The sequence below is a fragment of the Plasmodium malariae genome (genome assembly GCF_900090045.1).
Source record: "Plasmodium malariae genome assembly, contig: PmUG01_00_42, whole genome shotgun sequence".
Classification (NCBI taxonomy): domain Eukaryota; phylum Apicomplexa; class Aconoidasida; order Haemosporida; family Plasmodiidae; genus Plasmodium; species Plasmodium malariae.
In genome coordinates, this window is record NW_021638316.1 from 27,942 (window position 1) to 43,290 (window position 15,349).

The following is a 15,349-nucleotide window of genomic DNA, read 5'->3' on the forward strand; positions in this document are numbered from 1 at the left end:
ATACGGAAATTACAAATAAAGATTGTACATGCTGCTATATATTAAGAATATATCTACGATTTTCACATGTTTTTTTATTTTATAAGAGTTCTCATACATATAAATTGTATTTTATAAAAGTATTTACTTATATAAGTTTAACTTTACGAAAAAGAAAAAAGTAATATTTAAGAAAAAAATTCCCACTATACTAATTATAAGATGTTAGGTATTAACAAACTTAGGAAGAATTTATAAAAAAAAAAATAATCCATTATTAGAAATGATAATTTCATGTTAATATATAATATATATAAATTTTAATATTTTAAAAAATATCATCAATATTAACACTTTATTTATGTATCATGAATTTTTAATATTATATATATCTTATATTTTGGAACAAATTTTATTATCAATTAGTACTTAATTAGTAAATTTTGTTAATTCACTATTTATTTTTATTTTGTTCATTTAAATAAATTAATGTCTATATTTACGAAGAAAAAGTAAAAAAAATATCAATATTAAAAAGGATATATATACATTGGATAAAATAATAATATTTTATAAAATATCCTGTTTGAAATATATTTTCAAAAAAATATTTTATACAATATTATTTCTTAATTAATTTATCATAGTAATAATAAATATTAAAAAAAATTTTTGTTAGTTCATTTATTTTTTTTTTAATATTTTAGAAATTATAATTTTTCTTTTGTTTTTTTCTATGTACCGTACTATTATAAAGCATATATTGAAAAAGAATAAAATAAATTAAAAACGAAACTTATATTAATAAATATTTTTACATGAAAAACCTACTTAGTAAAAAAAATGTTATATATATTAATGTTTTTGTTAGTTCTTATTTGATAAACTGAAATTGGCAATTATAAATGTATTATATACACAAAAATACTATACCAAGTATTTAAAAAATTTCATAATACTTTCTTCTAAATAAATTTATAGGATTAAAAGTAAAACAAAGATAATTATTGGATTTAAAACGTTTTCTGAATTACAAAAATTATAGTACATAAATTATTATAATTATATTTTTATTCCATTATTTTATATATGGAACTATCATCTCATTAATTATTGTAATTAGATAGATTTCTATAATATTCTTATCATTTGTTGTTTTCATATCTGTATCTATTTAATTATCGCCTTTTTAATATTATGCATTATCATAAAATGTATGAGGCATTTGTGAACCTTTTCATTATATTGTAATGTTTTTCATTTTTGAGTTCATCTTATTCACTTATAAATGAAAATATTCTTTTATGTAAACAAATTAATACTAAAGCATTTTTCTATTCTTTTTTGAAATAATATTATATTCAGTGTTAATAATTTAGGAATACTATTTTTTATCAGTATAATATATTTTTAGTTTGTTATATGATATAAATTATAACCATATACCATGTATAATATATTTTATAATCCTATTATTATATTCAAAAAATAATAAAATCATTTTACAACCCATCAACGAAAACTTTAGTACTTTATTATTTATTTATTTACTTATAATTTTATACTATTCTATAAACACTCTAATTATATGCATTAACTGTATTATTAGTAATTGATAAAATAATTTATGTACATTAAGATATATAATACAGATAATATATTTTTTTTGCTCACACTCTTACATATTTATTCCTACGTTTTTCACATTGACATAATTTTCGCTTATATGTGACCCTTTATTGATAATTACATTTTTAGTAATGAACAATTATATACAGAAATAATTCATAATATTCATTATTTTTATATGTTTAAAGTCTTCTATATAAAATTAAGCTTAAATTATAATTCTATCATAATAATTTGATTTTAATCTTCGATTTATCTCCGGTTTACAAAAAAATTGTTTATTTTTTAAAAAATATATCATTTGTTAATAAATATTTTATGAATTATATCACTTTTTATAGAAAAATATGTTTAAATATCTATTGACTTCGTACTTATTTTATATAATATATTGATGTAGTTATATGTATATTATGAGTATTATTATTCATATAATTCATATATAAATTGGCATTTCTCTATAATTCATATAATATATCATTTTAATGGTATATGTAATATTCCACATAAGAACTTAGAATCTATATAAATAACTTTAAAAATAGATATACACACAGTTATTTGCTTATGCTATTGTTAATAATGTATAATTCCTTCTTTATAGTTATTAAGATATATAATATGTATATACTACTACAAATCTGTATTAATCCATTATTCAGAAAATTTATGAAGATATCTTTCTCAAAAAATATTCGTGTAAATCTTCCCGAATTTACATATTAAAATACAAACTATAAAGCACTATTCCATTTTTCAGACATAGAATGACGTCAGTGTATGGATTTTTTACATAAGTTCTTGTTAACTTTTTATTAATGTAATAATTCATATATTTTGCTTTTCTTTTATTATTATTGAATTTATATTATTTAAATATATTATTTTTTTTTTTTTATAGTTTTTCGAGTTCTTTGTCTTTTTAAAATTATAATTTTTTCTTAAATCGAAAAATCTTTTAAATTAATAGTAATTTTTATGAATTAACTTAATTTCCCATGTACAACAAAATATAAGTGCATTATATATATTGATTATTTCCATTGCATACTTAATATAATAAAAAATATATTTTTAAAACTTTTAGAATAAGTTCGTAATGTGAGAACAATAATTACAATTATAAATAATGTTATATTACGTATATTATTATTAAGATAAATAAATATTTTTTATTGAATCCTATAAATTGTATATTCAATATTTCTATTTCGGGGTCACAAAGCATACAAAAAACAAAATGACATTATATAAGAATTTTCATTTGCCCAAATTTCATCTGAGCTCTAAAGAAAATTATTAATAAATAATTCCAGAAATAATTTAAATTGTTATTCAAATTTTCCTTACTTTAAAACACATGTTAATATATACATAGATATGTTAGTAAAATATCTACTAATCTAATGAGTATGTGATAGTACATTATTCCTAACTGTAAATATAAATGACGTACTTTTATTATTTCTATAAAATAAATTTACAAACCTTTTATAAAAAGATATAGTTTAAATAAAATTAAAAAAATATATATTAGTTTGCATATATGTGTATTATCTAATAAATTTTATTATTTTATATATACATAAAATATGAAAGAAAATATACATCAGTCAAAATGTTACAGTAAGTTTTCAATAATGATATATATTATGGTCCATAAAAAATTAATACTGAACCCTGAATCTTAAACACCTATAATATTTATTGTTAGAAATGTCTTATTAATAATATATCTGTTTCTTTTATAAAAAGTAATTCCTATTTATAGTTATTTCCAACACAAATATATAATTACTATATAATTATTTCTTGTAAATATATATTACATATATAAATTTACGTATTATAATGGGTATTCAAATATTTAGTATTAACTAAAAATTAAAAACAGAAGTTAATTACATATATATAACATATCATTATAAAGTATGTTTCATTAATTCTTATAAAATTAAACAAAAATCACATTTTATGTAAAAAATGTATTAAATATGTATAGATCTTATTAAGATAAAATAAATTAGAATTATTAAAAATAATATTCATCTATAATTAATTCTTTGATTTAAAAAATTATTGTTTTATTACATATTTTTATTTTCTTATTTAAAATATTCAATAACGTAAATACATATTAGAATTGTTTTTATAGCTAATGAGAACTATAATATATTTATCATAATATTATATATAATCAAAAGAAATTAAATTCACTTTTTCTAATAATCCAAAAGAAAAATATGCTCTTTTCGTTTTATTAAATACAAAAAAAGACACGTACAATTGATTTATAACAGATAATATCTTTTTTTTAATTATGCCACGAAATAATAATTTTAGGCTTAAATAATGTAAAAGAAATGAAAACAAATTACAACTACTTTTTAAGATTAACAACATGAAATTTCCTAATAATTTAACTAAATTATACCAAATTCACTTTTTTATATAAATTTTTTAAAACATATGTATATTTCATACACATGTATGTGCTTATATACATTTTTACATATATGTCAAAATGTCAAGTTCAAAAAATTTCTTAAAATACAATATTAAAAAATAAAAAATAAAAACTAACGAAGTATTACCAACACGTAATTTTATATTTTATATTAAAATAGGTATGTATATATATTTTCTTTTATAATAATTACGTAACTTTATGTATTCTTGTTATGTATGTATTATTTTTGAGGATGTTACAAATTTTCATATATCATAATAAAAGTTACTCCTACTAGAGGAATTAACAATATTATAACAAATTCTAAGATTATTTGCTTTTTTTATATTATATTCTTCAATCTTTTTAAAAATATAATTAATACATAATACAGTTATGGCAACTACAAATACTAAAATGAATGAAACTACCATTGCACTTGCATTTAATGCTGCTATTTTATTTTTTGTTAATTCTGTATACAAAATAACAAATATTTCAAATAATAATCCTATCAATATAACTAAATACAATATATTAATTTTTGGAGAACCGTTTTTACGTATCATTCCTGCAGTCTTTTTATGAACGTCCGTGTTATATTTAATTTCATCTATTGAAACTAATTGATTCAGTATTCGTTTTTCAAAATATGTTTCTATTTTATTAAGTAAAGAAGATTTTTTTTTCTTATGTAATCTATTCCTTTCCTCTGATTTTAATAAAATATCTTTTATTATTTTTCTTTGTATTTTAGGATCTTCGCAATTCATAGATATATTTTTCTTTTTAGTTATTAATTCATTTTTACTATTTTCATTTGACATATATCCAGTTGACATTACATTTAATGAGCACTCTGATAATAGTCTATTAATTGCTAAACATGAATAGCCATCTAGTGTATAATTTTTTTCCATAGATATACCAAAATTACACTAAAAAAATGAATGAAAATATTTATTATTTTCAAGTATATAAATTTCTATACTGAATATAAATAACTTTTAAAAATAAAATATGAAACAGAAAAAAAAAAAATTAAAAGAAATATTATTATGATACTACCTTATTGCTATAAAGGCATATCCAAATTAAAGCGGAGAATGCAAGAATTTTAGTAAATATAAGGGACTTAATATTCCCCTTCATTGTATAATTTATAACTATTATATATTGACTAATAAAAATAGTAACTATATTTAAAATTCTACAAATGATAAAAAAAACTTATATTATTTTTAATTTTTTTATTTTTTTTAAATGTAATAAATTTAATATATACAGATATAACTTATATTAACTTTACAATTGTATATTACATTAAAATTGATTTTGTATAATTTCTTTAAATTTTTTACAAAAATTAAAATAATAATAAAATAAAATAACATGAAGAAAAAGAATATTTAAATATGACGAAATAAAAAAAAAAATTATTCAATCAGAAATGCAAATTTTTTATTTATTTAAAATAAAGTATAACATGCAGAAAATGTATACTTATATACATTCAGAAGATTATTACGAACTTTCACATTGTTTCCAAGTAGTGATACTAATTTAATACACTTTTATAGTAGAGATTACATTTATATTAAAACAACATTAATTATTCTGGAAATAAAAACAATAGAAAAGTTATATGAACTTATGTAATATGCTTTTCATTGTATAGGGTATACATTAGTATTTCCTTAAAAACAAAAGATGTTCTTTTATAAACCATAGAGTATTAGTAAAATAAAAATTTTAGTTACTATAAAATATGGGTATTTATGTATATTTTTAAAAGTAATATAATATTGAGCCTTGTATTATTGTGTAAAAATTTTATTCAATAATATTTTATATCTAAATCGGAATGATTTATTGCTTTTCATGAGAATATTTAAAAGCTGTTAATTTCCATATTTATCTTAATTCTTATAAATATGTATAAAAATACATATAAAATAGTAATATTAATATAATAATAAAAAACAATGTAAAATGGAATTTAGCATAAAAATATTATATGCTGTTACATAATTTCAGAAATATATATAGCCATATTTTTTTACAAATGAATGTAACAAAAAGAACACATATATACTATATATAAAAGGATAATAAAAATATTTATGTATGTAAATAATTTACTAAATATACTTAAGATATAATTTAGAAACAATTCATGTAATTTTATTTTAATGAATACTGTAGAAAATATATTTTTAATAGAAAATATAAACAATTACTATTTTCTAATCATACCATTATTTCTTATAACAAGAAAAGTATTATAAATCTTATTAATTCTATTCTATTTATATTTACAATGGTGATAATATTTATAATGAATTTATTATATACAAAAAAAAATATTAATAATATTCAAAAAAACAAACATTAATTATCTCAAATTTATTGAGTAAATTTTAAATTAAAATATTTAAAAATAAAGAAAAATATGTACACTTAAAATATATTTTTTTTTAATATCTAAATTAAGTTGAAAAAATTGACGATTATAATTTATTCCATTATATAATATGTACCTAGTCTAATATTAATAGAGATATAATTTTAGTATCTTTTATGCTATTTTATTATTTCAAAGACATATATTTTAAATAATTAAACATAATTTTTTACATAACTGTTGGTAAAAGAAGAATCCTCTAATATATATATTAAAAAATAAATATCAAAAATATATAAAATCTGTATATACTTTGAAATTAATATATTAATGTCTTTATCTTAATAATTCTATTCTATATTCATTTTTTTTTAACTTCTTTTCATTTTATCTATTATTTTAATAAAAATATTTAATGATTTACTTTTTTAATTAAGTAAAGAAAAAAAAAGAATTTAATTTTGTCATCAATTTATTCTATAATAAATATTAAAATATATTTTTATAAAATTAAATTAAAATTATTTATATATAATAATAAAATAATAGATATAAGAATCTTGTTATGCACTGAAGCAACCTGATAATTCCCTAAAATAATAATTATTCTTCACAAATAATTTCAACTGGAAATTAAATAACACAAAATATTTTCAATATTTCACAGAAATAACATGAAATCTAAAATTTGAGGTATTTAATTTTTTCATTCTTAAATGTTTAAAACATAAATTTTAAGTAGTATTAAATATATATGAATTAACATTTTTTAAATTATACTAAATATAATATCACGTATAATACTAATTATTCTTGAATATGTGTTCTATATAATTTTTTATACTTCTTCTAATCAATAACGTTATTAAATTTATATCATTGTAGGGGTTAAAAATTTTTTTATTTCGGTGTAATATTAAAAATATATGATACTATAGTACATATATATTTAGATAAAGTTTCATTTTTCTATAGTTTAATTAATTAATATTTTTACAATGATATTTACTATAAGGCTACAATATATTTTCAAATATACTACTGCTACTAATAGAATAAGAAAAATATGTCATCATAAACATATTTACATAAATTAAACACTAATGTTAGTGAAATTTATATTTTCATAAAAAGATTTTTTACAGTAACAATTTTTTTATCTTACTATAACACTTTATAAATGTTAATTTATTTTAATTAATATGTCATTTTCAAATTTCATTTAAATAATTCGTATAGTATATAGGTTTATCTGTATTTAATTAATATATGTATAATCAAAAATAAAAAAAAGATAACGTATAATTAATTCGTCTATTTTAAAGCATATAATTGAAAAAATATGAAGAACAAAAAATATAACAAACATAAATAAAATAACCAACTTTATTCATAAAATATATATTTATTTTCTTATATAACAGTAATGGAACTCATGCAAAAACAATTAAAAGAAAAATAAAATCAATACTCTATGTTACATTAAATAGTGAGACCTAGTATCAACCTTCAATTGTGAAGTATAATAATACGTAAAAATAATAATATTTATAATTTAATAAGAGAATATGATGGAATAAAATCATTAAAATAAAAAAAAAAGATTCTTATCGTATATAATTTACTAAAAACATCATAGATGTTATGTACCTTTTTGTGCTTTACTAAAGAAATTTTATTATTAATTAAACATACTATTTTATAATCGTAAAAAAACAATGAAGCATAATAAATGAAAATTAATTATCTCATACATTATATAAAATTACATGTATTATCCAATTCATTAATATTCATTGGTCTTTTTTATTTTTTAAATTTAAACTTATCCCTTATAAAACAAATTTGGATTTAAGCAAAAAAATAATATATAGTTATAAGGTTAATTCAACACATACTTAATTTTTTATATATATACAAACACAAAAAATAAAATAAAAAAAGTACATATACATATATATATATATATAAATAGCAATACAAGTGCATTCATTCAATTGGTTTCTTCTTGAGAAAAACAAGACATGGTTATTGTTAATTAAAAAAACTAATCATAAATTTTTTAGTTACTCTATAAAATAGTAATTTAAAACTAAAATAATTTAAAAAAGATTCAAGACTATTTTTTTTATAATTACAAAAATAAATAACACATATGACAATAAAATTATATAAACTGTGCTTTTATATATTAAGTTACATATATTTTTCAAAAAAACATTGTTATATACAGATATATATATATAAATAACAATATTGTAGTAAAATGATATCATATTTTAATATAAAATGTGAATAGCATAATAATATTAAAATTCACAAAAAAATTGAGAGTGTAACTTTTTACTGTTTCGGATAAAAAAGTTCCTCATCGATAGGTATATCTATTAAACCTATTAAATTATCGGCATATTCGTTATATTTGAATATTAATTAGGAAATTATAAATTTAATCTTTATAAAATTCTATTTTACCTTAAGTAGCATGCTTCGTATAATTGAAATCCCTTTTTAAATGTAATAACTTTCCATATTTTACAGTTTTTCTGAAGATATAAAAAAGCCCTACTAAAACTATAATCCATAATATGCATATTGGTGATAATAATTTAAATAAGGACGAGCTAGTTATTCCCCCTGAATAATTTCTAAGAAAAAAGTAAAATATAGCACCTGCTACACCAACTACTAAGTGGAAGATAAATAAAGAAATATATTCAAAAACTTTTCTTTGTATACTATTTCTTAAAAACGTAAAATCAGAATTTGTACTATACCTAAGAACATTTTTATAATATATTTTGTCTAGCATTCTTTTCCCATAAGAGGTATTTTCTCCATTGTATATAAACGATTTACATTTTCCAGCTTGTTTATAGCTTCCTAAATTATTTGATGTACATTTGTTTCGCATTTTATGTTTTACTTTGGATACACATTCATTATTATATATATGGTTCTTTTCGTATTTTCCATTATATTGAATAACTTCTTTTTCCCATACGATATTTAAACACTTTTCCTTTTTATTCTTTGTTAGTAAACGATAAGTTCTTCTATATAATTTTTCATCAATAATGTTCTTCTCATACAAATAATTACAAAAGATACTCTAAAATATCAAAAGAAATATTTACAATTTAAAGAAACAAATAAATCCAAGCTAATAAGAAATATTATTAGAAATAAAAAAAATACAAAAATGAATAATTAGAGCATCTTTAATTAAAATATATCATACCCGCTCACTATTGAAAGGGCATATCCATCTTAAAAAGATAAATGTAGCAATTTTAAAAAAAAAGTATAACATAAATTTCTTTCTCATAATGTAAGTTTTTAATATTTTATTATTTCCTGTTAATAACAAATTATTGATAATAAATATTCTTTCAATGACAAGGGACGCTATATTTATTTTTCATAAAAAATTTATAATATTCATATAATAAGTATAATACATTTTACAACATAGAAAATTTAAGAGAACTGTAAAATTTTAATATCATATTTTGACCTTAACATTATTTATAAAAAACTAACATTATTTTAATAGGATAATTTTAATGTATTAATAATTATTTAAAACACCTAATTTTGTTATGTAGTGTAGTAAAATAACGAAATAATTGATATATTAATTTTTTTCAAAATAAAAACAAAAATAATAATTCCTTGATACTTTAAGACGTTCATTTTATATAAAATATATAATGTATAAAATGTAGATAATACAATGTTCCGTATATTGAGAGAATAAATGCTAATTAAAATTATATTTCCTTACTAATAACTACTTTTTGATAAATATTATATTATGGAACAAAAGATTATTATTTTTAAAAAATATTATCATAATATAATAATAGTAATAATAAAATAAAATATGAATATTTTTACAAATTTTGTATAATTTTAATTTAAAAAATCGTAATTTTTACGGTTTATTTTATATTTAAAAAATCAGTATTTTATGCTACTGATGTACTAAAAAAATATCAATTTTAAAATCAAATAAAAAAAACAGAGTTCTTATATTTGCATCACAGATTTTATAAATTATAATTTATAACTAAATTTAATTTTTCCCATTACTACTAAATGAAAATTTTTAAAATTTTCCTCTTTTCTACGTATTTTTTTTTTTTTAATAAAATGTATGCTTTCAGAAGAAATATTAATAAAATTTAAAGAAAAATAAAAAAAAATAGAGATTAAAATTAAAATTGGTGTAAAAATAGTGTATATAATATAATAAAGTTATAGATATTACTAACGAAATATATTTACCATTTGAATATTACATACGAGTTTTTAAATGTACACAATAAATAAAAAAAATAACATAGTAATATTGTAAAATGTATGATTTCGTAATTTTAGTGCTAATAACATTTGAAAAAATAAATAATTTTTAGTTAATTCATTTACATATACATTACATTAAAAACAGTTTTTACAAATACAAATTAATGAACATAATACTATATATTGATAAATATATCTATAACAGTAAAATTATTCTCTATTAACATATTTACTTTTCTATATATTTTGGAGAAAGAAAAATTATAAATTACAAAAATATTATATAATTAATAATTTAATATAGATCATTTAATATAGAACTCAATTCTTTTCTTTTAAAATATTTCTCTTCTAAGGAACAACTTGAACAATAGAAAAAAAAAAAAAAAATATACTTAAAAAAATTAAAATTTTTTTATATATATTGTTTTCAGTTAAATTCACTATAAGACTTGCATTTGTGAAATATCTTATTTAGTCTCTTATAGGTTTTAGTATATTTGGATTATGTCAATTTTTTACGTAGTTAATAATTTAATGTACAGTATAAGATAAACCAATTAAAATTTTACAATAACCTATATAGTAAAATTATTAAATAATTTATGGAATATAAGTGCATATATTATAAAATCATGGTAAACATTAGCATAGGAACACAACTTTTTCCTCATAGTAACATTCATTGTTGTAAACATATTTATGAGTCTTTTTCTTAAAAAATAATTATTTATATGTATGAATTATTTATGTTATTCTTAAATTAAAAATATAGTACACAAATACTCTAACTTCCTAGTAATACTTTAAATTTTCTTCTTATTAATTATACATACTAGTAGACAATTATACTCTTATATAAATATATATATGCATAATATAACTCAATAAAGTACACATATATTTACCATTATAACTTCTTTATACTTAATAAAAAAATTTTATTGCATAATAATAAAACAAGTTAAATATAAAGCAATAATAAATTTCAATTTTCAAAATATTAGTTTCATTTTTATACTAGCTATACCCTATTAAATATAAAAAATATTAATTTAAATATTAAATTTTTATTTAATCTAATATATTTTATATTTTCAATATAATTCATATAGTGAAACGTAAGCTTTTTTCTTCTACAATAAAACAAAAAATATTAAAATGATCTCCTGTTATATAATTTGTCATATATAGTATATGCTTCACAATTTCGAAAAAGTTGCATTAATATATTTTATACATAATATCTTCTAATCTATAATGAAACATGCTATTGTTTATAAAATAAATATATATATATATGTATAGTCCAAAATGGCAATAATTTTTTTATTCAAATACAAAATATTAAAATTGAATATGTTACTTATAAAATACTTATGACTAAGTGCAAAAGTATATCATATTAACAATTTTTTAATGATGGACATGAGGCTCTTAAATCTAAATAAATCCAAGTTCCTGTAAGAAATTCATTAGGTAATCACAGTCATGAGAAAAAAAACTACTCATGTTAAAAGATATGAAATTATTTATAAATTTTCAATAATTACATTAACAACTATTACAGCATTTTTCTTATTTTTTGTTTTTCTAACACTATAAATTTTTCAAATTAAAATAATGAATGAACTTCCATAATCTCTCTAATTTACTAGGACATAAAATTACTACTGTAGTAGTATTGTATTTACTAATGTGTAATTTTTTTGTAAACTAATCCACCTAATCTGGAAAATTATGTTGTATTCATTAAGAAAAAAAAATTCATGGAAATTTATAAATGAATACAAGAATCGCATAGCGACAAGTAGTTCTCAGAAAGATATATTATTGCGGTAGCACATATTATATAACATATCATACTCAGAATTTTATTTATAAATGCTATTATTTTATTATATATTTATAATTCCCCACTTATACCGTTTAAAAAAAGACATTTTAAAAAAAATTTTAAGTAATAAATATATTTTATAATATTTTTCTAATAAAAATTATTTTATATAATAAACATTATCTTTTTTCCTTTGAGTAAAATATATGTATACAATATAACACGTTCACTTCGTTTGATTAAATACAAAAAAAACATTTTTATTTTCAATATAAAGTCAACCATTTGCTTTTCTTATTGCATCTACAAATAATCATTTTATAATTGAAGAAGGAAAAAAATAGAAAATATGTTTTTCTTATTTAAGGTATTAATTCTAATATAAAATAAACAAAATTATATTAATTTTAATATTATATATTAATTTTTATTCAATTCATATATTTTCAATAGAAATAAAATTTAACGCACAAATATATATATTAAGCAATAATATTTAATTATACCGCAACAATAATTTATAATAAAAAATGAAAATCATTAAAACATTCAAATCTTCAAAAAAGCGAAAAACATAATTTATTAACTTTCGTATAAAAATAAAACCTTATACTCATGTATATTTACAAAATTATATCAATAATAGGTATGACTATAAAGTATATAACAATAAACATATTACATATAATAATTCTTATTAATGATTAATTTATCTGAAAATACAAATTCCTTATTGTTCATGTTACTCTCTCATCAACTTAAGTTTTTGATATTTTTCATTATTTCTTAAGATCTTATAAGTAGCTATTATAATTAAAACTACTAATATAATGAAAGCTACTGTATATAATAATATAAAAACATGAAATTCATTATTTGTACCTAATAAACTACTGATATATTTTATTATCTTCTCATCTATGAAATTAACTTCACTAACTCGTGCACCTGCTCTTACCTTCTCAAACTTGCATAACATGGGTAATCCTATGCCCAAAAAGAAAAAAAAAAAAAACATACCAACTATATATCCGTAATTTTTAAATTTTATTTTTTTTAAAGCTACATCACATATTCTCCTTTTTTTTTCAAAAAAAGTATCATAATCTTTTTTTTTTATCCATTTCTTTTTAAAATGAAAATGTTTTCCATCAAATATTCCATTATTATAATCTATAACATCTACATAGTATTGGGCCTTATTTAATAAATTTCTGCTTGATTGTTTATTTTTTTCTTTTATCCTCCTTCCATTATTAGACAAATATCTTTGTTTATTTGCTTCATTATCCTCAAGTTTTTTTTTTAAACATACATTATATGAATGATTATTCAGTTTATATCTTGCCAGTAATCGATAATTTCTTGTATCTAATTTTTTACTAAGGTTATAGTTTTTATTGATAATTTTGTTAAAAGTACTCTAAAATAACAAATTACACATATTTGTTGTTTAAACGATACATAGTTCGCTTTAGAAATAATTATTAATAAAAATAAAACATTAAAAATATAAATAGTGCAAATATCTTTAAATTATATTATCATACCTGCTCACTGTAAAAATCGTATATCCATGTTAAAAGTATAAATGTAGAAATCTTTATAAAAAGGAACAACATAATTTTTTGATTCATTATATAGATATTAAATATTTAAATGTATTCTAAAAGAAACAAATTGATAATAATGGAACATGTATCTAATACCAAAAGATTCTATATTTATGTAAAAATTTATATTTATTATTCTTTCATAAATACATTACAAACTATAAATAGCTATAATTGATATTATCACGTATACAAAGTAAAATGACTTTAAAAACAAATTATATAATTTTTATCTTAATATTATTTAAATAAAAAAATAAATTTCATTAAAAAAAAAAGATATAAATTTATCCACAAATGTTTAAAATATATAATTTACTTACTGTAGAGTACTAACTAAATAATACTTTTATTGATATATTTAAGAATAAACCAAGAAATAAATATTTTATGCCTTCTTTATTCAAATATCGAGTTTATCCACTATTCAGAATGTAGAGAATATATATATAATATATCCCTCTGTATGCTAAAATAATTATTGCAAATTTTAAAGATGTAATCCTATGAATTATTCTAATTTTGTGAACATTAATTTTTAGAAAAAAATGTTTTTTTAAATAAAATATTATAATATAATAATAATAATATTAAATGAAAGAAACAATATATCGTATTACCTTGATTATAACATGTGCATTAGTTCCATTTTAAACTCAATATTCTACTGGATATAAGGTTTTTAAAATGAAGAACATATTATGTACTGCCTAATATTTTAAGAAATACGTACTTTAAAAGCAAATACGAACTAATTTTTTATTTTTGTACCATAACTTTATAAAATTACAATATCTAATTAAGATTAATTTGTATAATTATTTCTAAATTAAAAAAATTTATGTTAATCTATTTAATTTTATAATTTTGTTCTAATTATACATATAATTAGAGGAAATAATGATACAGTAAAAAAAAAAATTCTTAAATATAAAATTGTTGCAACAATGTTATTTGCATAAACATTAGTTTAATGATACTTATATTGATATAAATTTATAAATATATGTAATTTATATAATGTATAATATTTACATGACAAATAAGAATGAATAACATTGTATATTACTTAAATGTATGAATTAGTAGTTTTTATATTATTATTTTTTTAAGCATAGTGCTATTTTTTT

The 15,349-nt window shown here is 17.5% G+C and overlaps 3 protein-coding genes across 3 annotated transcripts; all 3 read right to left on the reverse strand.

Annotated features, from left to right (window-relative positions):
* Nucleotides 1-4,323: 4,323 nt before the first annotated feature.
* PmUG01_00071300 (Plasmodium exported protein, unknown function) lies at nt 4,324-5,209 on the reverse strand (the record flags this gene model as incomplete). The annotated part of the gene is made up of 2 exons (XM_029006077.1): nt 4,324-4,995; nt 5,126-5,209. The coding sequence occupies 2 exons, from the start codon at nt 5,207-5,209 to the stop codon at nt 4,324-4,326; spliced, it is 756 nt and encodes a 251-aa protein (XP_028859215.1).
* A 3,728-nt stretch (nt 5,210-8,937) lies between these two features.
* Nucleotides 8,938-9,789, reverse strand: PmUG01_00071400 (Plasmodium exported protein, unknown function; the record flags this gene model as incomplete). The annotated part of the gene is made up of 2 exons (XM_029006088.1): nt 8,938-9,573; nt 9,703-9,789. The coding sequence occupies 2 exons, from the start codon at nt 9,787-9,789 to the stop codon at nt 8,938-8,940; spliced, it is 723 nt and encodes a 240-aa protein (XP_028859216.1).
* A 3,559-nt stretch (nt 9,790-13,348) lies between these two features.
* On the reverse strand, nt 13,349-14,243 carry PmUG01_00071500 (fam-m protein; the record flags this gene model as incomplete). The annotated part of the gene is made up of 2 exons (XM_029006099.1): nt 13,349-14,029; nt 14,157-14,243. The coding sequence occupies 2 exons, from the start codon at nt 14,241-14,243 to the stop codon at nt 13,349-13,351; spliced, it is 768 nt and encodes a 255-aa protein (XP_028859217.1).
* Between the last annotated feature and the right edge of the window lie 1,106 nt (nt 14,244-15,349).